The following is a 26,795-nucleotide window of genomic DNA, read 5'->3' as shown; positions in this document are numbered from 1 at the left end:
CAGGTCCAGCAGGGTGTGTCGGCGGCCTGCAGGACTGCCTTATCGAGACGACCGATGTAGAGTCGTCGACTAGCGCCTGGACGGTCCGTCGGTCGGACTCCCTACTTTTCAGTGTGGCAATTGGCTTCTGGCTGTACAGTTTGCTGTGGAGGCTATTTTTGAAAAAATATTATTTTTTTATAAAAAGTAGAAAACCGGAGCGGAATTAGGTGAACTTGGTTTATTTTAAATCGTAATAATTCAGGGTGAAATTAAATAGAATAGAATGAAATGAGACGAAATGAAAGAAATAATTTCTCAATAAAATGACACACTTATGCGCTTTTACAGATGTAAAACTTTTAATAAATTACCTTTATAATTTTATTAAACTTGAAGTTATGCAAAATTAACAACATTAAACTATTTACACAACTGTGACTATAATATATTATATTCCCGCCAAAAAGCTGCGAAATTCCTCTAACCTGACTGTCGTCGTAATGTAGGTAGGTCGGAAATTCTATGATCCAAAACTATCTTTTTAAATATTCGTTCTGCCGTTTTATAGCAATTAATTTATAATAACAAATACAAAAATGTATTTAATCTTTTAAAAATCGGTAAAATATTTTATTAGAAAATAAACGGACTATATAAAATAAGTTTCTGAACGAAAGTAAACATTGATTTTTTTGAATTTTCAAAATGATTTGTTTACATACATACAAAATCGAAAATCGGGTTTTTAATAAATTTTAATTGAGACATAACATAACTATTGTTTATTTCGACAACAAAGTACAAAATTATGTAATACTTATTACAATAGAACGCTTAAAGAGTCCAGATAATTCCAGAATAATGTATAAGCCAATAGATTTCACGAGCAACGGTAAGTTTTTTTATATAAAGATAACTTAAAAAATATTAAATTAAATTAGTGAGAATCATATTAATATTTCGTTTGTTGGGTTTGTCAGAATTTCTTAAGTTAAAAGGCATAACCTCTACTTTTTCCTTTTTATGAATACAATATGCAATTCGATTAAATATGTTCTCAATTTTCAATAACAATTCCATTATATTCCTAGAAGTATGTACCTGTAAAAGTTATTACACGATGAGTTGTTGAAATTAAAATAATGTTTTATATTCGAGCACTAATGATCAATGCAAAATTAAATTTTCAGATGTATTTGATGTTTGGGTAAGTTTTTAAATTAAAAAAAAACAAGTTAAGCCAAAGAACCAAAGACGTAATATCCACGTTTTTATATTTCTCAATATATAATGGTTATCATATCAGATCCTACTAAAATGAAATTTGATTATATTTATTTTGATTACAAACTAAAAAAATTTATTTTTTATTTTTCAAACACAAGTATTTTCATTTGCTATATTGTTTGTCCATGTTTCTGTTAATATTTACTCTTAATGTAAATTCTATCAATGAATCATAAATAACTAAAGTATTTAAAATTGATGATGACGTATGAGTTTGCAAGAAAATCTGTATAATGCAATTTGGTGTACTCCTCATTTATGGACATATCACCTTTTATCATAGTCAGCTTGGTCCACCAGATTTTAAGTAACTCTTTACTACTAAAGCTACTAGTACCATAAAAATGTTAACTGCTCGAATGAACGAGGTAAATCAAAGTAAATCGTTGAAGCTTTGAACTGAAAACAATAGAAGAAAATGCTGTGCGAACTTAGTCGGATATAATAAGTAATTATGAGTTTACTACGGCTTGCTACTACTCAAGGATTTCAGTTGCCATCTTCTACAGTGAGAATATTTTGTAGGTAATTTAGATTAAAAAAAAAAACTGAATTTGTTACACAAAAACATGAACCTGTCAAATAATAACAATAATAAACATTTTTTTCCGAGCATAAATTACAAAAATTAAAGCAACAAAAAATAAATATACATATAAATGGAAAAGATTACTACCGGCTGGGATATGCATAAGAGCAGCTACTCAATTACTAATGCAGTGCCGAGCGTCCGCCGGCAGCACCGGAGTGACATGCCTATCAACATCAGACCGAACGACCATTTATTGCAGTATATCAATAGTTTTCTTGCTTCAAATATCTATAATTATTGTATCAATGCTCAACGGAATAAAAAAAACTACTGATAAGCCTCCTATGACTTAGTAGATACATTCCGACAAGTTTGGGGTTGTGCATAACCAATAATCATATGAGAGAGACTAGAAGCCAGTACAAAAAGGAGGGTAATTTTTCTGAATGAAATATCTCAACTATGCCTGTATGTATTTTGTTTACCTATCTTTATATATCGTCCTTTCGCATTAAATGTGTACAATTTCCAAAAATATTCGAAATTGAGTTAATATGCGGAATCATTTGGCATCACCAGTATTTTTCTCATAAATACTGTCAAAAGAGCGTAGTTTAGTTATTTTTTATTTATTTTTAGTTTACCTATATTTAGACTACCATTAACAAAATTAATACATAATTTTATGTTACTTTAAAAGGCAGATAATGTAACTGTTAAAAAATAAATGTTGCAAAGATGATTAATATTAAAAATATCACATGTTAAACCTTTAAAACACTCTCCTGTAAAATTTGTAAGTTTTGAGATTTGAGATACAGTTGGCTATGACCTTCACGAGAGATGGAAAGTCATCGATCATGTGGCCAGGGGACAACCCTTTAAAATCTAAAAGAAGCTAAGTTTGTGAGGATAGCCCACGTCATTACGGATCCTCCCGATCCATTAACGGTGCTTTTAAGTACCACAAGCACCGTTCACCGTTCCCGTCGAACCCGTCGCTTGCAACGAAGGGCTCGACGAGTGAATTAACCCATAGACACTGCCCACTGAGTTTCTCACCGGATTTTCTCAGTGGGTTGGGTTTCCGATCCGGTGGTAGATTCTGCGAAGCACTGCTCTTGCTACACTCCCGGTTAAAGCCCCGTGAGCACACCTACACGTCAAGCAGAAGCTGAAGTAGCCTCTCAAGGCTGTCAGCATAGGTAGGAAAAAAAGATGATAGTTGTTAATTCAAAAACTATGAATACATTTCTTCGATCAATAATACTACTAGATTCGCGATTAGCGCTTCAAAAGCGGCCCGAAAAATAAGACCACAAATAAATTTGTGGTCTTATTTCAAATTAGTATGGTCCAATCATAGCCAACACTAAGACGTCAAAACGCTGCAATGCGCGTTCAAAAACTGAGTAAAAAACCACCGTAACACCAAGGTTTTGGAAGGAATATCTTTTTTTGGTAAATTTATATTATTAAGTGTTTTTCATAAAATAATAAACACAATTATATTGTAAATAAAACACAATTTACGAATATTGTAATTGTTTGGCCAATGTTTGCAACAAGGCACCAACTATTGTAACAAACATCACCTATTCTTGGACAGGGAATGCATAGAGTAGTTTTGTTATTTTATAATGTTATTTTTGTTTGTAGATTTCCTAGTAGCCCCTTGTCGCTGTGCACAATGGATATATATTGTCGCGAAAGAAAGAGGAGAAGAAATATAGAACTCTTATAAAAATTCTAGAATTGTTCAATGGTGGTGGCAAATCAATGCAAAAAAGTATTAAAAAAACTTTATATGTATGTGTAAATATTTTAAGCGTATATGCTGAAAAGGATTTGTTTTCTGGGGGAAACGAACACAGCCATAAAATAAGCCTAAATTAAACTGATTATAGAAAAATTCATTGATATAAGATTACATTATATTTGTAAAAAAGAAACCGCTCATATAAAAATGACTTCTAAAAGACAGCTTTATAACAAACTGAATCTGTTTAAAGTTAATTAAACCTACATTATTGTTTTAATTACTTCTGTATAAAGAATACGTGGAAAACATGTTTCGTGTTTCCTTTCATATTTTTTTTACTTTATTCAATTTTATTTTTTATCACCTATTTGTTGTAATAGCGGCAATGTAAAATATTATCTACTACTTTTTTGAATCGGTCAAAAATAGTTGCGACCATACAAAACAAACCTAAAACAAATATGTATATTCTGCAACTCTATGTCTTTCAATACTTACTGTGTTCTGAGCATTGAAATGTAATACCAAGAACTACATCTAGTTTCACAATACAATAAGCACGAAATTTTAAACAAATATTTTTAACCTTATAAATTAGGCTTTAAGTATCATTTTAGAATAAATATTTTTGTACTGATGACTTTTTATGTTCAAGTGACATTTTAAATTTATTCCATAATATTCTTTTTCTGACGAAAGGACCTAAATACATATATTTTGCAATGGTAATTAAACTTTATGTTTAAGTATTAAGGTTTATAATAAACTGAAGTCGTTAACATTATTAAACTTTTTTCTAAGAAATGAAGATGTTTTCGTGTCTGCAAACGTGGCCACGGGAGCGTCTTATTTTTGTTCCTGATCCGTAATCTAGTACTATTATTGATCGAAGATACATTTTGACGAAACTTCACAAATGTTTATTCCTGTCAAATGCCTGTTTAACAGGCTATAATGTAGTATGATAGTTGTTCGATAGATGGCGCGCGAATAGTTTTACCAAATCGATGTTTATCACACAATCGGTGATGGTTGGTGATGGATGCTGGACAGTGACTGGGTTATACTGGTGTCAGGATGAGCTTCCTTCGGTCGCTAAGTCCATTTCACTTGTATCTTGATTCTCCCACTAATCCCTATAAGCAGCAGGACATTGTGAGCGGGCGCATAAATGTACTACAACAGAGTTGAACCAGAACAACTTGGCGTTGCTGTGGAGCGGGAGCTAGGTGTCTTGGGCGTGACGTGGGAGGAGCTAGAACAGACTGCCCAAGACCGATGTAAATGGAAGGATTTGATTCGAGCCCTACACCCCAGCAGAGAGTAATAGGAAAGAATGATGATGATGAACAGAGTTCTTTTAGGCCAATTTTATCCAAAGTTGATCTAGGCAAAATCAGTTTTTATAATATTTTAATTAAATATAAAATTGGCCAACACATCCCTAAAAGTGAACAAAAGTAACAAATGCACAACCCTAATCACTGTTCCTAGTGCATACCTACTTATTTATGGCTATTACTATTATTAATGAATTATTTTAATTAAATATCATTATGAAACCCAATTATCGAAATCATTCACGATGTATGAGTATGAATGATCTAAGGAAAACCATAAATTGGGAAATATTGTTTTTTTCCAACACAAACTATTTTCGGTTATTCCCCGAAACTTTTGACCAAGGACGAAAGAATGAACGACGATCGAAAGGGACAGATAAATTCAAAAGTGGCGTGTTAGAAGAAGACGAAATGAGATAAGAAGTCTGTCAAAATTTTACTAGTGTTGTCAGATTATAAAATAGAATTTGCTATGATTATTTTTTGGATATTTGAAAGACAATAAAATATGTACGTAAACTCTCAGGTTAAAAGTAACACTAGTTTTAATATTTCAAACAGATCTTCATGTCCTTTCAAACGTCGTTACATGTGGGCATATCACGGAAATAGTTACGGGTAATAGGCATGATTTAGCTATTAGGGAAAGTCGTCAGCTTCTGAGTTTGGGTTATAAACATGAGACTATATTACGTGGAAAATTTTCGAGACCTATATCAATGGGTCAATTTATTTATTTATTAAATCTCTGCGACTGTCGTTAAGAAGATGTCGATATGTTTGTGCAATTTACTCCACTGAGCACTTAAACAGAAATAGTATCATCAATCAGATTTTTGTACCTAAAGTCAGTTTTAGCTGACAAACTACTCGTAATTTTTACCTCCATTTCACAACTCATGAGAGCGGTGTTCGCAAATAAAGACTTTAAAGTAGGGCTGCTGATTTATAACATGACATTGGGTAATTAAATATGAAAATGGTTTAGTGACTACTACATTGTGTTCATGGATTTTTTTTTATTGCCCCTGTAGGCAGACAAGCATACGGCCCACTTGATGGTGGGTGGTTACCGTCGCCCATGGACTTTAGCAATGCTAGGAATGCTTTTGACTAGGAACCTTGATCTCTTGTTCGTACAAGAGATATTCACATCTTTCTGACCGGTAGAAGCGGTAGTCGTTGGTGTTTAGTAATTCAGAACACCGAACCGTAATGAATATTACTTTTCAGACTTCGGTGTGCGATATAACGTCGACATCGGACTTTGTGAGTCCTCGAAGTAAGATGATCAAGCAGAAACGGAAACGCGAGTTTCCGTGTACAGGTGAGCTTAGGTTCATGTGAAGCTGTGTGAAACGAGTGATTTCCTAATACTATACCGATAAACGACTAACACAACATAATGGAGGCAAAACTCAGGGAGATTTTATTATTATTATTGTTCTTGTAAGCAGACAAGCATAGAGCCCAACTGATGTGAGCGGTTACCGTGGCTCGTACGAGCCGACCTTTCGTTTGAAGAAAGACTTGTCATAATTTGTGCTTTGTGAAGTAAATGTCTTTCGCTTATTTTTTGTGTGATGTGCTTTTTTTTTCACCTCATAGACTGCCTTTTCCGCACATAAGCCTCCCCTAAGGTTCGCTGCTATACCAGGTTCTACGCAGTCTGCATCCAGCGGATTCTCGCGACCTTTGGCAGGTTATCAGTCTGCCTCGTGGAAGGCCACCCAAGCGGCGCTTTTTCGATGTACCGTCGCTACTTAGAACTTCAGCGGTCATCTGTTATGGCAGTTGCCTTGATTTTACTGTGAAACTCCTCCTTGCTGATTCGATTTCACATTTCAACCTTAACGCCATAGAAATATGGCTAGTCTATTCTCCAAATCAGTTCGTACAATTGGGACTTTCTAGAAATAAATGTGAAGATTTTTTTATGTGTTTAGATATATTAATAAAACAAAATACTTTCCGGGAATTCCCCCAATAATGGTAAAAGATAGCTTTCATTTTTAATGATGTCATAGGCCTGGAATGTTACAAGAATAAAAATAAATTATACCAAATATTGCTTATAATTTTTTTTTTTTTTTTTTATTGCCCTTGTAGGCAGACGAGCATACGGCCCACCTGATGGTGAGTGGTTACCGTCGCCCATGGACTTCAGCAATGCCAGGGGCAGAGCCAAGCCGCTGCCTACAAATGTTTTGACAAAGAATTTTATTATTAAAACTATAATGTTTATATCCAAAACTATTTTCTGATAAAAACGCGCGGTACGGGTCGTTGTCTAGAAAGCCCTGCACTAGACTACGATGAATTAGAGAGTGAAATACATACATATATATTTATATACATTTAAATAAATACATATACATATTCCCGAGCGCTATCACATGTCCTTCTTCAAACGAGGCTTGTGGAGAGTACTTAAGGGTAGGCAGCGGCTTGACTCTGCCCCTGGCATAGCTGAAATCCATTTGCGACGATGACCACTCGCCATCAGGTGAGCCGTGCGTTCGTCTGCCTGCTAGGGCAATAAAAATTAATATTAAATAATTGTTAACACCATCGTCAGACATCATAGGGGCGAACAGGTGATCGAGTTAAGAAAAATATTGAGTACACAAAACACGTTTGTTGTCTTAGAACAATTTAGAAATCTTCTCTTGACGTTAGTAAACGAAAACGAATGACAGTTCATAGGACGGGGGCACCGTTCTTCAAGAAGGCTGGTTGGTAAGTGTGATGGCGTCTACGCGTCTCCATCGGCTAGGCTCTGTCGTAGCACAAAGTTAGCCAAGTCCGGACCACATCGCAATCGTGCTGTCACATCTCGCGAAATGGGCCACTTTTCGTTTTGCTACCGAACGAATGACCGTCTCCGACATGTAGGTATATAAACATAAAAAAATTAGACTAAAAGCAAACAAATTTGTTCATCGCACGAATGTTTGCCCGTCGTGGAGACCCAAGACTTGGTCTAGCAATCAGGGCCGCCAAATACTTTATGACCATACTTATTTACGTAGGAAAGTATAGTATTGTTACGCGCTTGGGTTCGGGATAAATAAAAATCTTACCGAAGTACAGATTAAAACTGTATTAACACTTAAAACACAACGAACACTTAAAAATTCTCAATTTATTTCTTCCGCTTCGCTTCAGTTGATCCGTTCCATGTTTGGCTTCGAATAGTTCCGATTACTAACTGTCTCCGGATCATTACTGCAACGCTTTTACAGTTGATACGAAATCCCCAAAATAATGGAGAACATTCCGCTCAAGTCGAGTATTTTAGATATGCGTTTTCCCCATTTGACAATAGATGGCGTTGTAGTTCTCAAGTGTTTTAGATTTAGTGGTTACCGGCGTAACAGTATCTCGCAGAGGTTTTGAATACCAGCACAGTCGCATCGTTGTGAATACTCCAGGCGACTTAATCATTGGGTCACAGATGCCTCAAAGAAGGAATTGAATTCGTAGATACGCTCATTAAAATATAGCTATGAACATATTCCTGCCGTTATAATTTTTTCAAAAATAAATTAATATGTCAATATCGGAGACATTAAGACTCCCCGTGCACTAAGCAGCCAGACGAATATATGGCGTTGTATGGGAGCCCGCGCACATAAGCAGTACGGAGCCCTTGGCTGCGGCAGCCAATACAACGCGCCTGTCGCACGGCAGCCAGAGCGAGTGTTGGCGAATGTTTGTGGCTGCTGTCAGTCCCCGCGCACTTGCTGTAGCAGCCAATGCATATTCATTTTGCTAAATGTTAGTTATATGACACAGCATGCTTGCACAATCTCTTGTATTAAAAAAAAACCGATATAGATAGATATAGATTATAGAATAAGCCTTTTGAATGCCGTTCTAGAAAAAGAGGATGAATCCAATGTCTTTTATTTGCTTTGCGTTTTTTACGAGATAAAGTCCAAATTGCTCGACGAAAATATCATATATTGGCGTCGATTAGCTGCTGTAACTGGCTGCTCAAATGTTCAACCTGGCTGCCTAGTGCGCAGGGAGCCTTAGATTCTCCGGTAACAAATTAAACATAGTTTGTAATTACAATTCTCAGAAATTCGTAAAAGATAAGACGCAAGGTCCATACAATGGGCGCTTTGTTTTCATAAAGACAACCCAAAACTAAAATAACGTCACAACAAACAATACTAACCGTTGTCCCAAGGCAGTGGACGTACTTGTTTCGTAGGCGACATTCCGAAAAGGCGATGTCTTTGTTGTTCCATTTAATGCCATACGTAATAAAAATGTTTTAGCAATGAACTAGAACGAGAATGCTACTTAAAAAGGTTTGTAAAATACGCATGTACATACAAGTAAGCATGAATGAGCTATTATTTTTTACTTATCGAATGAGTTCACATATAAACGAACGCTTGTTATGTAAGTTTTTGCGTATTTACTAGTGCTAGGACGTCTTGTGCGCCCGTGCAGGTAGGTACCACCGCTCTGCCAATTTCTGCCGTGCCAGTTATGCGGTTTGAAGGATGGGGCAGCCATTGTACTGTATAACTGAGACTTAATCATATCTCGAGGTGAGTGGCGGTAGTTACGTTGTTGCCTATGGACTCCGGTAATCATTTAACATCAGGAGGGCCGTGAACTCACCCACCTATCCAAGTGATAAAAAAATAAATAACTGGAAACGCACAAAATCACGCACGGTCACCCAGTCTCCAATTAGGATTCCCTGTGTTACGGGTACCAAAGACTGACATACACACTTCTATACGTTTAAATATAAACACTCATAGATAGTAAACATTTAGACAAAGAGCAACCTCAGCGCCACAGTCAAGGCCGCTAACTACTGCACCATTGCGTCAGTTAATAAAAAGTCGCTGCTTAGGATAAAAATAAACACTATGGTCCGGGACGTTATGTGTGACGTTTTGCGTCTGGACAGTAGAAGCTACGAATACGGTTATCGTGGTATGTTGGTTCTTTCCACTTTGAGACATGAGTTCCAAGTCTTAATTGTATTATATCCAATAGGTCTATCTCATTTCTTAGACCGGAATGTATAACTGCTTCGTGGCAGGATTTCTCGTCAATGTGACCGCATTAATAGGACTTCAGATAGTCATAGCAACTTATCATTGTATGTATTTGTAATAATAGGACATAGCATGAAAGGTTTTGCGTTATATTTCCCTCTGCCTAACACATTCGAAGACTTGCAAAATGAAAGGCGGGTAGTCAAGAAAAAAATAAAACGTCGAAAAAACAAAAAAAAAGAAGTAGTACATAGTAAAAAAGATTTTTTAATTCATGTGTTTGTTCCCCTTGCATAAAATTTGTTAATTTTAATGAAAATAATTCAAAATAATAGTTGATTAGTTAAATTAATATTATTGAAAAGTGCAAATATCCGTTTAATATTTTGAATTCGTTTTCGGAAAGTTTTTACAAATGTGCGAGCCCGGGGACATTACATTACATTGCGAAGGTATGTAATAATATAATTATTTAACATACAAAATACATTTATCATATAAAAACAATATCGATGATTGTGCCAGACATCCTAGTGCTCATCGTACGAGATTTCCTGTCGAACCGTTCATTTCGGTATCCCGCGACCTATGTCGGCCGAAGTCCCGCAAGACTGCGCTCTCTCCCCGCTACTATTTAGCCTGTTTATTAACGCTAAATCTCGATATACCAGTTAGCCCTTTTCAACCTACTACTCGATTAGGAAGATGTCGTTCAAGTAAACTCCAGATCGCGGCCACCAATTTACGATAATTGTTTCGGAAGTGGCGCATTGACATCAACCCCACGAAAAGCACAGCCGTGCTCTTCAAATGGGTTCCTCCCGACGCTACTGCTAGTATCTCGTCACCAATTAGGCGCGGTAACTCCATTTCCGCCATTAAAATCTTTGGTCAGTCCATACCGTGGGCTTCGAAGGCTAAGTACCTAGGCGTCATCTTCGACAGAGGGATGATATTCGGCCCTACATTAAGTCAGTACGCGACCGAACCGCGTTAATACTCAGTCGACTCTACGACGCTATAAATATATTTCATTATTTCCAAAATGAAATCGGATAAAACGCAATAGCGGTTTGGTTTAATCATTATTGTTCTCTTATCGTGTTGACAGCACGCGTTTTAATTGATATTTGCAAGTATGTACTTGGTTCGTGAAAGGTCTTGCAAGTAGCTTATTATCGAGCTATGTTAAATAATAGTCACGGCAAAGTAAGAATTTTTTTTATTGCATTTGTAGGCAGACAAGCATACGGCCCACCTGACGGTAAGTGGTCACCGTCGCTCATGGACGTCAGCGATGCCAGGGGCAGAGCCAAGCTGCTGCCTACCATAGTACTTGAGTGATGTCCTAACGCTCCTATAGGCTCCTAAGGCTATAACTTTGTATTGCCCTGTGTCCCATTTTATGCAAAGAATAATTACTATATAATAACATGCTTCTGTGTGCTTTTTGAGCAAACTTAAAAGTAAACTTCAATAAACGCACGCTTAAATAACACGTTTAATTTTAACAGTCTGGGAGTTGTATAGTAAGCATGTGATCGTTTTTTTTTTCCTGTACTGATATTCTTGAGAGGCTATTTCAGCTTTACCCTAGCGTGTAGTTCTCGGGGCTCAAACCGGAGGTGTTGCTAACACTGGCTCTAGCAGGAGCAGTGCTCCGTAGAATCTACCACCGGTGATCGTTTTCGAGCCACTGTCGTAGTAACAAAAGTCTTCATGTTACAGATGTGCAACCTGCAATCAAGAGGCCCGCGCCATCGATACGTGTCGGCTCCGGATTCAAATGGAACCTACAGGTATAGTTCATAGTGTTAGTCTAGTTCCATCTAGAAATAAACAACGGTCATCATTATTATCATCATCAGCCCACAGTCGTCCACTCCCAATCCACACCCCTTCGCGCGATCTTCGACTCGCCTTATCCAACTCTTGACGACCACCGTTCGGATCTCATCGCACCACCTATCCAGGGGGCGTCCCACGCTACGTTTTCCGTTGCGCGGTCTCTGTCACGTGTCCAAAATAACTGTGTGACATCATCGATAATTGTAGATTTTCAAAATCCGTCCATCAATTGTTGCAGAAGGCTACGAAGGAAGTAGTATATAAATTTAATTAAAGGCGCGGCTCAAGTCCACTCCATAATTTCACTTTGTTAAATTCTGTCTGATCAACAGGCGTTGGCGCATGCGGCCGACGCGGTGCAGTCTGGCGGAAAATCACCTGTCTCCGCCCTCAACGAGCTGGGCGTTCGCGTCACCTACACCGTGCTGAGCCAGGGCGGCCCAGCGCATTGTCCCAGCTTCACCGTGGCAGTCAATGTAAGTATAATAGTAAAAAGTGTATCTCAGCGAATTGTACAAGTCAATTAGATTGAATTATTAAGGTTAAATAATAACTACGAGCTAGAACTTAGAGGAATTAAGATGGGACCATGTCACGAATAAAAACATTGAAAGAAAAAATCTAAAAAAGATTTTTATTCGGTTAAAATTTTATGATGATGATGATGATGATGACGATGATAGGTTTGAAGTTGAATCAAATAGTTAATGTCAAAGACATTACCCTGTGTAACCTTGGTTTGACATCACATATGTTAATAAAGCCGTGTGTGTATAATACGAGTGAATACTTTTTTTAATTTATTATTTTTGTTTATAAAATTCTCACAGAAAATTGAAAATTCATAGAATTTTTAAAACGGTCGTGTTTACGCGAGTTTCACAATCAGTAACATGTGTACACAACAAAAAAATATATTCAAAAAGTCTATAAAGACTTACGATTGCGTGACCGATGAGTCTGTCGTAGGAAAAATCAAAATTGAAAATTAAAAAATTCCATTTAGAAAAAATAATTAAATCCAAAATCCCGCAATTTTTTTTCATTGACAACACTATATACTTTCTGACAGTTGCCTGTACGAATATTTTTGCGAATTGCGATTATTATTTTGCACAGTTCACAGAAATGGTTATTTCTAACCGAGAACGTATTCGGAGTGAGAAGTTGCGGTGAAAACAATTGAAAACTTTAAAAGTTTCATTAATTTAAAGTTCAATTTCACATATAAAACGTCACTTTTAAAAGTTCTTTTAGTTTGAAACTTTTTCAGAGTTATCCTTTTCGGACATAATATTTTGCTGTTTTTTTTTATTATTATTGTTTATTTCTTACGTATTTGAAAACTTACTTGTGTGTGTGGTGAACAGTGTAATGAACCTTTCATGAAATTCAAGTTTAATATCGATGAATAAAAATAAAAAAAACATTTTAGAAGTACGAAAATTGCCGAAAATTCGTTGCGCTTTTTTCGCAATAATCCTTGTGTGACTTATTCGGGTTGTATAATTCGCATTTGTAAAATTATTTGAATTCTGTGATTATAGTTTTAAATTGCGAGTTTTTAATGTTTACATCTACGATTTCCCTCTAAATTAAAAACAGCAGAGTGACCAATCTATGGTCTAAGATGAATTAACACTATTGTGGTAAAGTTGAGACTTCCACTCAGCACGGACTGGCCTAGTCACGGTCTCTTATATATCATAAGAGTATGAAGAGATTAGTATAGGGTTACTAATACAAAAGAAACCGTTGATAGCTAATGTTGATAGTTGTAAGGCAATTAATAGGTTCATTACCTTGTACTGTATGATACTTACAACACATCCTGAGTAACAACTTACCGCAAGGTTGGCTGTAAGCTCGCCCATGGGTGGACTAAGTCTTAAAAAATTTAGCACTCTCAATTAAAAACTGATTAATAGTGATTGATAAAGTGCTAAGGAGAGCTCATAGCAATCATACTGAAAAAGTTTTTAATGCATTTAACGAATTTGATTTAATCGACAACAGACAAAATGCCAAATAAAATGAAAAAGCTTACCAAGAAGAAAAATAAGAGAACAATAAGTAAGATCTGTAAGGATTTAAATAAAAAGAATCCAGTGATGATATTGAATGAAACGCCACACGGATTTCGATGCAAGGAAATAGGAACCTTCAGTACTCCCAATAAGACGGTCTTTGGAGTTGCTATGACTGTAAGTTTTTCAGAAATGCAAAACGATACTTCAATCGGTTGCCTTAATGATCACTGGCTTAAATATTTCTTATATGATTTATTATCGACTTTATTTTAAACAACTTTATAACAAAAAAAAAATGTTTAATCATCTAAATAAAAACACTTCAAGCAATAGAACTCGATTAAAAAAAAATTTTTTTTTCTCAGGTCGCCGATATGACCTTTGAAGGTTGGGGTCACAGTAAGCGTGAGGCACGCGCGTCCGCAGCCAGGGTTTGTCTCGCGGCTCTGCTCGCCCGAGCTGGCCACGTGCTGCCAGACCAGACCCGCGCCAAGGACTTCACTGTTGACGACACAACACCTTATCCCGGTAATGGAAGCTTACATATTTTTTTTCTTTTTATTTTATTATTGCTTAGGTGGATGGACGAGCACACAGCCCACCTGATGTGGGATGTTAAGTGGTTACCGGAGCGCCACCCATCTTGAGATAAGTTCTAAGGTCTCAGTATAGTTACAATGGATAGATTTTGTTGAACATGTTCACGGCTCAATTTGATCCGCATTGAGAATTTCAAGTCAACCTTCCTGAGGAGTTTTTACACGCTTTATATTCACTTGTATGTATGTTTGTAACTGACTCCTTTAGATGCGACTTTAACCCACTTTAAACGGCCAGATTTCATTCAAACCTTGTAGATTTATCGAGGACCAATGACAATACACTAATTTGATAAGTATATTACATTATTCAATTTGCAAAATAAGATTTTTGACAGTTTATATAATTTTTATCTATAGTCGATAAGGCAGGAATAGATGTTAAAGTACTTAATAGTTTTAAAAATACGCTTTTATAGATTATTTAACTAAAAAATGAAAAATAAATAAGAGTTTAAAAATCTAAAAAAATAGAAAATAAATTTTAATAAATTTAAATTGAAAATAGTGTAAAATATATTTTATTTAAAAAAAAACGTGGGGTGCTTTTTAAGATAATTCATTTTTAAATATGTAGATAGATTGTGTAGGTAATTTGTGATGGTTCTGTGTTTTTTTTTATTAATGCCGTTGTAGGCAGACGAGCATACAGCCGACGTGATGGTGAGCGGTTACCGTCGCCCATGGACTTCAGCAATGCCAGGGGTAGAGCCAAGCCGCTGCATACCAAAGCGTGACGCCAGATGACGTCACTCCTACCGTCACAACAGTGACGTAACTAACGAATCTCATTTCAGTCTCCGAATTCCAATGTCTCGAGAGCAAATCGAAGATTGAAGAGCAGACGAAGCAAAACGCTGTCACGGAAACAGGTGAGGGTCGCTGCTTGGTCACGAGAATCTAAGTCCACTTGCCAATTAAAGGGTATCTTACCCTAATGTCCCGGTTCTCTTTCTTACTTTTTTTTGTATTGCTTGGATGGGCAGACGAGCTCACAGCCCACCTGGTGTTAAGTGGTTACTGGAGCCTATAGACATCTACAACGTAGACGTGCCACCCACCTTGAAATATCAGTTCTAAGGTCTCACTATAGTTACAACGGCTGCCCCACCCTTCAAACCGAAACGCTTTACTGCTTCACAGCAGAAATAGGCGCGGTGATGGCACCTACCCGTGCGGACTCATAAGAGGTCCTACTACCAGTAATTACGAAAATTATATTGAAGAAAATATCCTCCTGGTCCTATCTTTCATCGGAGCCTATAGGCCGTCTTGTTCTCGACATTATTTTTTTTTGTTTTTTTTATTGCTTAGATTGGTGGACGACCTCACAGCCCACCCGGGCCTAAGTTGTTACTGGAGCCCACAGACATCTACAACGTAAATGCGCCACCAACTTTAAGACATAAGTTCTAAGGTCTCAGTTACGATCTTAATATTGAAATTCTCTGGTGAACCCCAGCCCAGAGTCAGATTGAGAGGAATCTGCCCACGTCGTCGCTGTTCGGCGCCACCGCCCCCACCCCGGCCTCCAAGAGCCCCATCAATGTCCTCTACGAGAACCACCCGGGGCTGCTGTTCATCTGTACCTATGGGGACGGAACACCCTTGGATTCTGCTCAGGGTAAGTCGAGTGATCGTGTAGCCAGCACCATGACCACCGTCGGCTATTTAGACGGTAATTTGTTTTTATTTACCGTGTAAGCAGCATACGGCCGACCTGATGATGGTTACTGTGGCCCATGGACATCAGCAAAGCCAGGGGTAGAGCCAAGCTACTCGTGTAGGCACATAAACATACGGCCCACCTGATGATGGTTACTGTGGCCCATGGACATCAGCAAAGACATGGACAGACCCAAGCCGCTGTCTACCGTTAGGTACACTCCACAAGCCTCGTTTGAAGAAGGTCATATCATGTCACGTTCCATGCGATGGCTGAAAATGTTCACGTAACCCCAAATGTATATCCTCTTATGGTGTTTCCTCGACAGTTCCGCTACAGCTGGCCCACAGCATGAGGTTCAAGGTTGTCTGCCAGATCAAGGAACAGAAGTTCGAGGGTTATGGTGAGTATGGGTCTTCGTTAGGGAGGCTAAACGGTGACGTCATCACCGAACTCGTCGCGGCGTGAGGTATTTTTGTTCATAAGAAAGAAAAATTATTAGCATTGTGCACTTCTTCTCTATATTCTCTATAAGTGTGGGAAATTTCATACTCCTCCGTCCGCGCAATTTTCGTGAAAAGGTGTACAAAGTTTTTGCGTCACGTATTAATGTACAGGGTGTTACAAAACTACCCGTTAAGTCGAATATTTAAGAACCGTAGTAGCGCTGTATAATAAACATACCCAAAAAAAAAAAAAAAAATATTTTCACTGACGTCTTCGACAAAGCGGCACGACACGAGAACCCTCTCATCGTGGCCGCCGGTAACTACATTCCCGATCCTGCGGACAGAATGGAAAGCAGTCGACGTCGCCCAAAACACGTCATCTCGGATCCTCCCGATCCACTAACGGTGCTTTTAGGTACTTCAAGCACCGGTCACCGTTCTCGTCGAACCCGTCGCTTGCGACGAAGGGCTCGACGAGTAAATTAACCCACAGACACAGCCCACTGAGTTTCTCGCCGGATCTTGTCAGTGGGTCGCGTTTCCGATCCGGTGGTAGATTCTGCGAAGCACTGCTCTTGCTAGGGTTCGTGTTAGCAACGTCATTAGGTTTGAGGCCCGTGAGCCCACCTACTAGTTAAGGTTACGCTGATATAGCCTCTCAAGGCTATCAGCTTAGGTAGGAAAAAAAAGGTGATTACGTTGCGAAGTCTGTTCTATGTATTTATATTTTTTGTCTTGCCACGATCGACCGGTCGATCGCGATTTACCGGTTGCCCACCCCTGATATAGAGCGTGTCAGTGGAGCTACTAACATGTCCAGGTTCGAGCAAGAAGCTGGCGAAGTTGGCGGCGGCCCGCAGCGCGCTGGCCGTGCTGGAGGAGGGCCGCGCCGACATCGCGGACAGCCTGCTGCCCTCCGGCTACCTCTCGCAGACCCTCGCCGACCACATAGCCAAGTTCAGTGCCACTCTAATACAGCTATTACCATTACTTTTATTTATTTTTACTGATGGTAGGACCTCTTGTGACTCCGCACGGGTAGGTACCACCGCCCCGTCTATTTCTGCCGTGAAGCAGTAATGCGTTTCGGTTTGTAGGGTGGGGCAGCCGTTGTAACTATACTGAGACCTTAGAATTTATATCTCAAGGTCGGTGGCGCATTTACGTTGTAGATGTCTATAGGCTCCAGTAACCACTTAACACCAGGTGGGCTGTGAGCTCGTCCACACATCTAAGCAATATATAAATAAAAACATTAACCAGTGTAAATTGGTCTCTTGGTCTCATAACGCGACTATGTACGCCAGGGCTCCTCTTTTTATCCATCCTCAGAAATCTTATACGACTGTTTGAACTATTACAGTCTCGTGAACAGCAAATTCAGTGAGATGATGAAGAATGACGTCATACATTCGAAGAGGAAGGTCCTGGCCGGGATCGTGATGACGACCGACAGCAAGGTGGACGGTGCCAAGGTGATGTAGTACACGAGCTTTTGTTTTTTTTTTTTTAATTTCTTCTTCTTTAGTTTTTGCCTCCGGTACGGTCTGTGCATTAGCCAATGTCAAGTAATAAGATTTTTATAATTAGTTTTTTTAATTATTTACAGTTAATGAATAATAATAAACGAAGGAACCTAATTGGGAATGAGATGAGATGAAATGAAATATAATCTCAGTTAATTGGTGTAATTTTTTTTCCCCACATTTGTGCACTTTCACAGATATACTAAACAGTTTTAATAAACCACCGTTATTACACATTTAAACCTGAAGAAACACTAAATAGACAAAATAAAAGAAATCACACAGCTTCACTCCTCGCGTTTTCGCCAAAAAGTCTTTTTTAATTTCATTGTGTTTGTTTGCTGGTCCCCCCGCGTGGTCCCCCATGGGGGGCGGGCTGTCGTCACTGACCCTCGAGTGCTGCAGGTGATAGCGGTGGCGACGGGCACCAAGTGCGTCTCCGGCGAGCACATGTCGGTGCGCGGCCGGGCCGTCAACGACTGCCACGCGGAGGTGGGTATCTCTTTCTCTTTCATATGATTGAAGGATTGCTGGTAGGCCTGGCTTCAGCGAAGCACTGCTCTTGCTAGGGCTAGTGTTGGCAACGTCGTCAGGTTAGAGCCCCGTGAGCTCAACTAATCGTTCTGCGAATCTAGCATAACCCCTCTAAGATTACTAGAATAAGTAGGAAAAAAAGTTGGTCTGGAGACCTTTCCAGTTTCATCAGACAGAAGGGGTGTGATTTGCTAATAGCTACCCAAGCGCCTCCGAAGGAGATCTAACAACTAAAAAGCAGCTGCAAATGAATCTACTATCGGATCGGAATCGCGATCCATTGAGAAGTTCCGGCGAGAAACTTATAGCTGTCAATTTATAACAGTGTCGCGTACTTAGCGCGCAATGGAACGACCTCGCGTCTTGAATATGGACTTACTGAGCGACATAGGTACTTGAGTACATTCGAATTTACATACTAAGGCAACTACGGTAAAAACATTATGAGGCCGTCAGTGCAAAAGTGGCCTATTTTTTTCTGCCTATTCGCTGGTAGCCTATGAGGCTATCCCAGCTTGTCGGATGGGTAGTTGAGCTCACGGACTCAACCTGAAAGAGTTTCCTAACACTAGCCCTAGCAAGAACAGTGCTTCGCTGAATCTACCATCAGATCAGAATCGCGACCCACTGAGAAGATCCGACGAGAAACTCAGTGGGCTGTGTCTGTGGGTTCATTAGGACTATGACCGATCTTTGTTCATTAATGGCTGTATGTTGTGAAGCATGGTTTCGGATTTGAGAAATCGACCTCATGTCGTGGACCATCCTTATTGTTATTACGTAAAATAATAGGAAGAAAAGTACCAGGGTATTATGATATCAAAGAGATATATTATTATAACTCTGCTTTGACGTACAGCTTTGATTATTAATTAATGGTTGTTTGTTCTGAAGTGTGGAAGCGGATTTGAGAAATCGACCTCATGTCTCAAGGTGGATTACGGAATTCATTTTTTAATTTCAATAATCTCAGGGACCCCACTTAACACCACGTGGATCGTGCTATTATTGTTCATTTATAGGAAGAAAAGTACCAGGGTATTATGATATCAAAGAGATATATTATTATAAATCTGCTCTGACGTACAGCTTTCTTTATTAATTAACGGCTGTATGTTCTGAAGTATGGTTTCAGATTTGAGAAATTGACCTCATGTCTCAAGGTGGATTACGGAAGTCATTTTGTAATTTCAATAATCTCAGGGATCCCACTTAACATCACATGGACCGTGCTATTCTTAAATAATAGCAAGAAAAGTACCAGGGTATTATGATAGCAAAGAGATTTATTAATAATTAATGGCGGTATGTTCTGAAGCATGGTTTCGGATTTGAGAAATCGACCTCATGTCTCAAGGTGGGTCAAACTTCACGAACCTCAGGAACCCCACTTAACACCACGTGGACCGTGCTATTATTATTGATTTATAGGAATAAAAGTACCAGGGTATTATGATATCAAAGAGATGTATTATTATAACTCTTCTCCGACGTTACAGCCTTCTTTATTAATTATATTCTGGAGTCGGATTTGAGAAATCGACCTCATGTCCTCAAGGTGGGTCACGGAATTCGCATCGATTTACTTACTACGCACTTACCATCGCATGTATAGGTGGCGGCCCGGCGCTGCCTCCAACGCCACCTGTACACCCAGCTGCTGCTTTACGCCTCACAAAAAGGTCGGTACGCTGGCGCCATCTGTCGACAAATACTTTCCAACTCAAACATGTTTCCTGTACAGATGTAGTGAGAAATTAATGACCTTCAGGAAAACTCGGATCTTTATCGAAATACGATGACACCTGAACTGTCAATTAGTGACATTTTCATATACATTAATATGGAACTTTATTGTTTAGTGTCAAATGTCAACATGAATAATGTCATTGGTACTGACACTATTTGAGAGAGCACACGATAAATATGAACTTTTCTGAAAAATTACGAGCAAAAATCTTTTCTCACTATATCTATAACTCATAAATACAGTAAAACCACCACCCCGCCTATTTCTGCCGTGAAGCAGTAATGCGTTTCGGCTTGAAGGGCGGAGCAGCCGTTGTAACTATACTGAGACCTTAGAACTTATATCTCAAGGTGGGTAGCGCAGTACGTTGCAGATGTCTATGGTCTCCAGTAACCACTTAACACCAGGTGGACTGTGAGCTCGTCCATCCATCTTCAAACCGAAACGCATTACAGTGGTGGTACCTATCCGTGCGAACTCGCAAGAGGTCCTACCACCAGTAAGTTTTACTTAAGGATGGGTAGTTATGAGACCACAGTACAAGACTCCAGTCTCAACTATAAGGGTACATATATAAATAAATAATTAGGAAAAAATCTCACCTGGTCACCTGATTCCAAATTAGGATCCCCTATATTAAGAGGACCGAAGACCCGACATATAACCCGTCAGAAATATCTGTGAAGTTGGCTCAATGACGTCATGCAGACCAGAGAGATTGCAAAAAAGATCAAGATGTTGGAAAAAAATACCAGATGTAAAATTATTATCTATTTTTAGTATCTATTTTTTTTAATACGCTTTTATTAGCTTTAGTCGTGTATTCTTTTTTTTTTTATTGCCCTTGTATGCAGACAAGCATACGGCCCACCTGACGGTGAGTGGTTACCGTCGCCCATGGACTTCAGCAATGCCAGGGGCAGAGCCAAGTCGCTGCCTACCGCTTAATACTCTCCACAAGTCTCGTTTGAAGAAGGACATGTCATAGCGTTAGGGAAACATCCTGGAGGGGAGCTCATTCCAAAGCCGGATGGTGCGTGGCAAAAAAGACTTCTGGAAACGCACTGTGGATGAACGCAGTGGCTCCAGGTGGTATGGATGAACTTTACTCCGGCGGCAGACGGTGCGATGGTAAAAACGAGATGCCGGTATCATCTCGAACAATTCCTCAGAGCACTCCCCACGGAACATACACAACATACATGTATGTTAGTATGTACCGGAATCTTTGAACATGATTTTGACCCCCTTCAAAACGTCGAATTAACTCGAAATTTGGCATACTTATTAAGGACCGATGACAATTCAATACTTAAAAAAAAATTTGAAAAAATTGAAATTCAACTAAAAAATTAAAAATCTATACTAATATTATAAAGAGGAAAGATTTGTTTGTTTGTTTGTTTCGAATAGGCTCCGAGACTACTGGACCGATTTGAAAAATTCTTTTTCCATTAGCAGCCGACATTGTCCCTGATGAACATAGGCTACTTTTTTTTATTTATTTTTTATTTTTATTTTTTGGTTTCATGTGCGTTTTAATGTTTCCGAAGCGAAGCGAGGGCGGGTCGCTAGTAAATAATAGTTTAAGAAAACTAAAAAAATACGTTTTTATAGAAAAAATCCAACTAAAAAACAAGAAACTAAATTTTAATAAAGGACAAACCCGAAATCCATACAAACTTGGGCCTGGCGTTACATTGCTAGAATTTGGGCATAAGTTACAATACCTAAGAAGGTTTCATGAGCCCAATTTTCAGGTCTCCCAGCAATGGCCAAATTGGTAAAATCAGACAATGTTTACATTTTAGGTTATGTTTATTGTTCGAGATATTTTAATAAAAACGATATTTTTGAGGCTGTTTCCTACTAAAGATGAGTAATTTTTTACGAAACCTGTTGCAGCAACAGGTTGCTTTAAAATAAAAATGGAACCTGTTACGAGAAATCGCGCGTTAGGTTGTTTACGAAAACGAACGAAAGCCAAAAATTAAAAACAACGTAATGCGAAACGCGCTGCGCACGAAATGATTTTTTTAAGGGATTTTATGACCTGGTAACTAAGACCTTTAGGTCAGTCTTATTTTAATTTTAATGAAAACTTTTTTATATGAAAAACTATATTTAACTGATAACTTTTTTATATAAAATATAAATCATTACGTGCTCCCATAATATTATCTCATCACATTTCATTTCATTTTATTTCATGCCTTTTTTATTTTTATTTTTTATTGCTTAGATACCCATCGACGAGCTCACAGCCCACCTGATGTTAAGTGGTTACTGGAGCTCATAGACATGTACGACGTAAATGCGCCACCCACCTTGAGATATAAGTTCTAAGGTCTCAGTATAGTTACAACGGCTGCCCCGCCCTTCAAACTGAAACGCATTACTGCTTTACGGCAAAATCCAAAAATCTTCAGTTGGCAACATTAAAGATAACATAACACGATTTGATACATTTGTGTTTTTCTATGGCATAGTCACATTAATATAAAAATGCAAAACTACCCTTTCATGCTATATTTAATGTTGTCGGTTGTAGATATTTTGAATTGCCGCCATTGTAAGTAGTTGTGTCACGATTCGATGGCCATACTCTATTTACATTGATTAAAATACCTATAAAAACAGTCATTTATCCTTAAGCAAAAGAGTATTAATTATTTTTTACACTTGATTTCCACTAAATCGATCCTATTTTATGGATGTTCTAATTCTAATCCGCACGTTTGTGGAGCTAGTTACGTATATTGAAATAAGTGTTGCAGATGTTTACAAAGATTGTTTAAAACAAAAAATTGAATTCAACTTATTTTCTACACTTGGCCATTGTCAATGAAGCTAAGATTTTAATAGGTTAATCAAGCAAAATAGACGAATTTTTTGGTACATATCCCATTCGTGTAACGCTTAGGCCCAAAATGGGGTTTCTCCTTTGAATTGAAAATAGTGTAAAATATATTTTATTTTAAAAAAAGCGTGGGGTGCTTTTTGAGATATTTGCGGTAGACAGCGGCCTGGCTCTGCCCCTGGCATTGCTGAGGTCCATGGGCGACGGTAACCACTCACCATCAGGTGGGCCGTATGCTCTCGTCTGCCTTCTACAAGGGCAATAAAAAAAAAACATTCATACAAGTGAAGCTAATATAAAGCGTGCAAAAAAGCGTGGTCCTACCACTAGTAAAAACCGCGTTGATCCGCCAGACCCCCGCAAGCCGATCCCCGAGGCGGACATTGAGCCCGCGGAGGGGGGCGGCTACCGACTCCGCCCCGACCGGCAGCTACACATGTACGTGAGCACCGCGCCCTGCGGGGACGGGCGGATATTCAGCCCGCACGAGCAGCTACAGCACGAGCCGGACCGACATCCCAACAGGTAAGGGGGTAGGGGGGAGAGGGGGCAGACTGTAATGTTTTACTTTGGGAGGTGTTAAAGGAAAACGTCTTCTTGTGTGTATTCCATGCTTAACGAACATCTTTATCCTAGTTTACAATTATGAAGAAGCCCATGTTTCCGGGTGGTCCGCCTTATTAGGGTGACATACGAGATTACACCTATTAATTATGTTATATACTACCTAAATGCTATGCTAATACTATATGTATGTGTACATACATGTATATGTATTTCACTGGATTGGTACACCGCTCGTAGTTCGTTTCCAAATGATCCTTGTCCACCTGATGGTTGTCTGGAAGAGATCGCTCTTAGCGATAAGACCGCCAATTGTACTTTTTTGTGTTTTATGTATCGCACTGTTTATTTGTTTTTTGGCGTATGATACAGAATACTCTCTCTCTCTCTCTCTCTCTTTCTATCTCTAATACTATGCTATGCTATAATTTATAAGTATACACACTTCAAGAGGTCCAAATACGGGGTCCAGAGATCAGCAACTCCGAGTACGCAAACACAATGGGGGGGGGGGGGCGGCGACTGTTGAATCTGTTTGCAGAAATTGTTATTGTACGAATCAGTGGGTAGATTTGTCTTTAACTAGTGGTCCCCCAGTAGTCCAAATTCGACTATAATTAATTGACATTATTATTTTTCCATACACTTTGCCAAGAGAGAGGGATAAAGGGAGAAGACGGTATGAGGAATGCGACTCAGGGAGAGGAGGCAGACGATCATACGGACAACCTGATGGTGAGTGATTACCGTCGCCCATGGACATCATCAATGTCAGGGGCAAAGCAAAGCCACTGCTTACCGTACTACTACCAAAATGAGTAAAACTTAACAATTTGAAATATTCGGAAAACAGCAGATTTTTACGAAGTTCGGACGGTATAATGTCGCTAAGCTCACGTAAGCACTAAAGGCTTTAAGCTCGTACTTATTGCGGCGCGGGCAGGTTGGCCCGGGGACAGCTCCGCACGAAGATAGAGTCGGGCGAGGGTACGATCCCGGTGAAGAACTGCAACAGCTTGCTGCAGACCTGGGACGGTGTTATGCAGGTGCGTGTCAAGAATTTTTTTTTAAATGTGAACATTTAACTAGATGTTTTTTTTTGATAACGCCATCTTGTTGTGTCTTTAAAGCGGTTAGTTGCCCTCGATTAAGGAAAATAGTATTATTATTCGCCAATAGATGCCGGGAAGAGTCATAAAGTTGATTATCGATAAAGTTGATTATTTAAAACACGAGTAAAACAATATTTTCTGAAAATAAATCGTAGCTAGATCGATTTATCGCCCCCGAAATCCCCTGTATACTAAATTTTATGAAAATCGTTGGAGCCGTTTCCGAGATTCAGATTATATTTATATTAATATACAAGAATTGTTCGCAAGGTATAATTTAATTATAATTAAATTATAATTTGCGTAATTACTGGTGGTAGGACCTCTTGTGAGTCCGCGTGGGTAGGTACCACCACCCTGCCTGTTTCTGCCGTGAAGCAGTAATGCGTTTCGGTCTGAAGGGCGGGGCAGCCGTTGTAACTATACTGAGACTTTAGAAATTATATCTCAAGGTAGGTGGCGACATTTGCGTTGTAGATGTCTATGGGCTTCGGTAACTACTTAAAACCAGGTGAGCCGTAAGCTCGTCCATTTACCTAAGCAATAAAAAAAAATCACATCTGCCAGCCTGAACCGCGCTGGTTTATTCTTTCTGTTATTTATTTATTTTAAATATTAACATATAATGCACTTGTGGCTTCTGATGTGTTATTGGAGTTTCTGGTAACCCCGCCTTCAGGTATCCTCGTGGTATAATCATAGCTCGACCCGGTACCGATTGGTGTGGCGTGGCACACTGATCGTCTTAACAGATCGCGACGGAGCAACACAACGCCCGAAACATGTCTTGTCGGATCCCCTGGATTCACTCTCGGTGCTTTTAGGACCCTCAAGCACCGGTCACCGTCCTCCGGAACGAAAGAATCCATAGACACAGCCCGCTGAGTTTCTCGCCGGATCTTCTCAGTGGGTCGCGTTTCCGATCCGGTGGTAGATTTTGCGAAGCACGGCTCTTGCTAGGGCCAGTGTTAGAAACTCTCTCAGGTTGAGCCCGTGAGCTCACCACCGTCCAAGCGTAGTTAGAATATCCTCTTAAGGCTTCGTCAAACAGAACGCGTAATTAGCGCGCGTCAGAGCGCTACGCTATGACGCCGAAATGTGATGTACTACTGTGGTAACATACCGTCTCACAGAGCGCCAGCGCTATAAGCGCTCTGTTTGACAGTATGTTACCATAGTAGTACAAGACATCTCGGCGTCATAGCGCGGCGTTAGTTTAGCGCTCTGACGCGCGCTAAGTACGCGTTCTGTTTGACGAAGGCTTTACGCTATAAGCGGATAGGTAGGTATCTAAGATGATTACGCTAACGCCCTATCTAAGGTATTTCTATCTAGGTATCTAAGATGATTCGTCTGTTTGTAGTGTTGACCGCGATAACCCCCCTACCTCAACCGGGTTCTGGCCTCGGAGGGGATCGGACGTCGGGTATAAGAGTGCAGGGGAGTCGTTTAGTGGGTGGGCCCTAAAATCCTTGGGCCCGCGGTCTGCTCTCAGCACCTGCAGATCGTAGAGTCTCATATACCCCGCGCGCCCCTTATGCGTGGGGACCTCGTTGGAGGTTCGGCCCCGGCCCGAAAAAAAAAGTTATCTAAGTTGATTACGCTAACCCTAACTAAACATATCTATGAAAAATAAAAATATTGTACTCATTTTAAGTTCTTGTTGTTTTTTTTATTAAGCACAGGTCTGTTTGTTTGTCAGGGCGAGCGCCTCCTGACGATGTCGTGTTCTGATAAAGTGGCCCGCTGGTGCGTCCTCGGCCTGCAGGGCTCGCTGATGTCCACGCTGCTGGCGCCCGTGTACCCGACCTCGATAGTGCTGGGCTCGCTGCTGCACCCGCACCACTTGTACAGGTCAGTCCGGCGCCGCGCGCTCTAGTGGCGGTCGACCCTTTTTTTTGAAGTGAAACTTTAGGATCGT

At 39.4% G+C, this 26,795-nt stretch overlaps 2 protein-coding genes across 6 annotated transcripts in view; one reads left to right on the top strand and one right to left on the bottom strand.

Moving 5' to 3' along the window:
* The first annotated feature begins 572 nt into the window (after window positions 1-572).
* The window catches only part of LOC100101209 (double-stranded RNA-specific editase 1), a 55,627-nt gene continuing 29,404 nt past the window's right edge, over window positions 573-26,795 (top strand). Inside the window, exons 1-16 of one of the 5 annotated variants that reach the window (XM_012689524.4) lie at window positions 573-874; window positions 1,173-1,189; window positions 6,140-6,233; window positions 11,665-11,735; window positions 12,117-12,260; window positions 14,180-14,342; window positions 15,211-15,285; window positions 15,876-16,037; window positions 16,408-16,482; window positions 17,349-17,484; window positions 17,892-18,003; window positions 18,460-18,546; window positions 20,204-20,270; window positions 23,552-23,723; window positions 24,706-24,808; window positions 26,577-26,728. In XM_012689524.4, coding sequence (XP_012544978.2) covers window positions 844-874; window positions 1,173-1,189; window positions 6,140-6,233; window positions 11,665-11,735; window positions 12,117-12,260; window positions 14,180-14,342; window positions 15,211-15,285; window positions 15,876-16,037; window positions 16,408-16,482; window positions 17,349-17,484; window positions 17,892-18,003; window positions 18,460-18,546; window positions 20,204-20,270; window positions 23,552-23,723; window positions 24,706-24,808; window positions 26,577-26,728 — 1,661 coding nt within the window. In that variant the 5' untranslated portion in view covers window positions 573-843. Of the gene's footprint in view, window positions 875-1,172; window positions 1,190-6,139; window positions 6,234-10,161; window positions 10,389-11,664; window positions 11,736-12,116; window positions 12,261-12,833; window positions 13,989-14,179; window positions 14,343-15,210; window positions 15,286-15,875; window positions 16,038-16,407; window positions 16,483-17,348; window positions 17,485-17,891; window positions 18,004-18,459; window positions 18,547-20,203; window positions 20,271-23,551; window positions 23,724-24,705; window positions 24,809-26,576; window positions 26,729-26,795 lie in introns of those variants that run through there. The other 4 variants (XM_038019900.2, XM_012689526.4, XM_062675917.1 and 1 more) reach the window with 4 other exon arrangements.
* The window catches only part of LOC101741520 (uncharacterized), a 215,540-nt gene continuing 198,865 nt past the window's right edge, over window positions 10,121-26,795 (bottom strand). The window contains exon 15 of the mRNA XM_062675915.1: window positions 10,121-10,130. The gene's annotated coding sequence lies outside the window, so the exon portion shown is untranslated. The remainder of the gene's footprint in view (window positions 10,131-26,795) is intronic.

Source organism: Bombyx mori, chromosome 24 (assembly GCF_030269925.1).
Source record: "Bombyx mori chromosome 24, ASM3026992v2".
In the NCBI taxonomy this organism is placed as follows: domain Eukaryota; kingdom Metazoa; phylum Arthropoda; class Insecta; order Lepidoptera; family Bombycidae; genus Bombyx; species Bombyx mori.
This window is presented reverse-complemented; position numbering and strand designations above follow the sequence as displayed.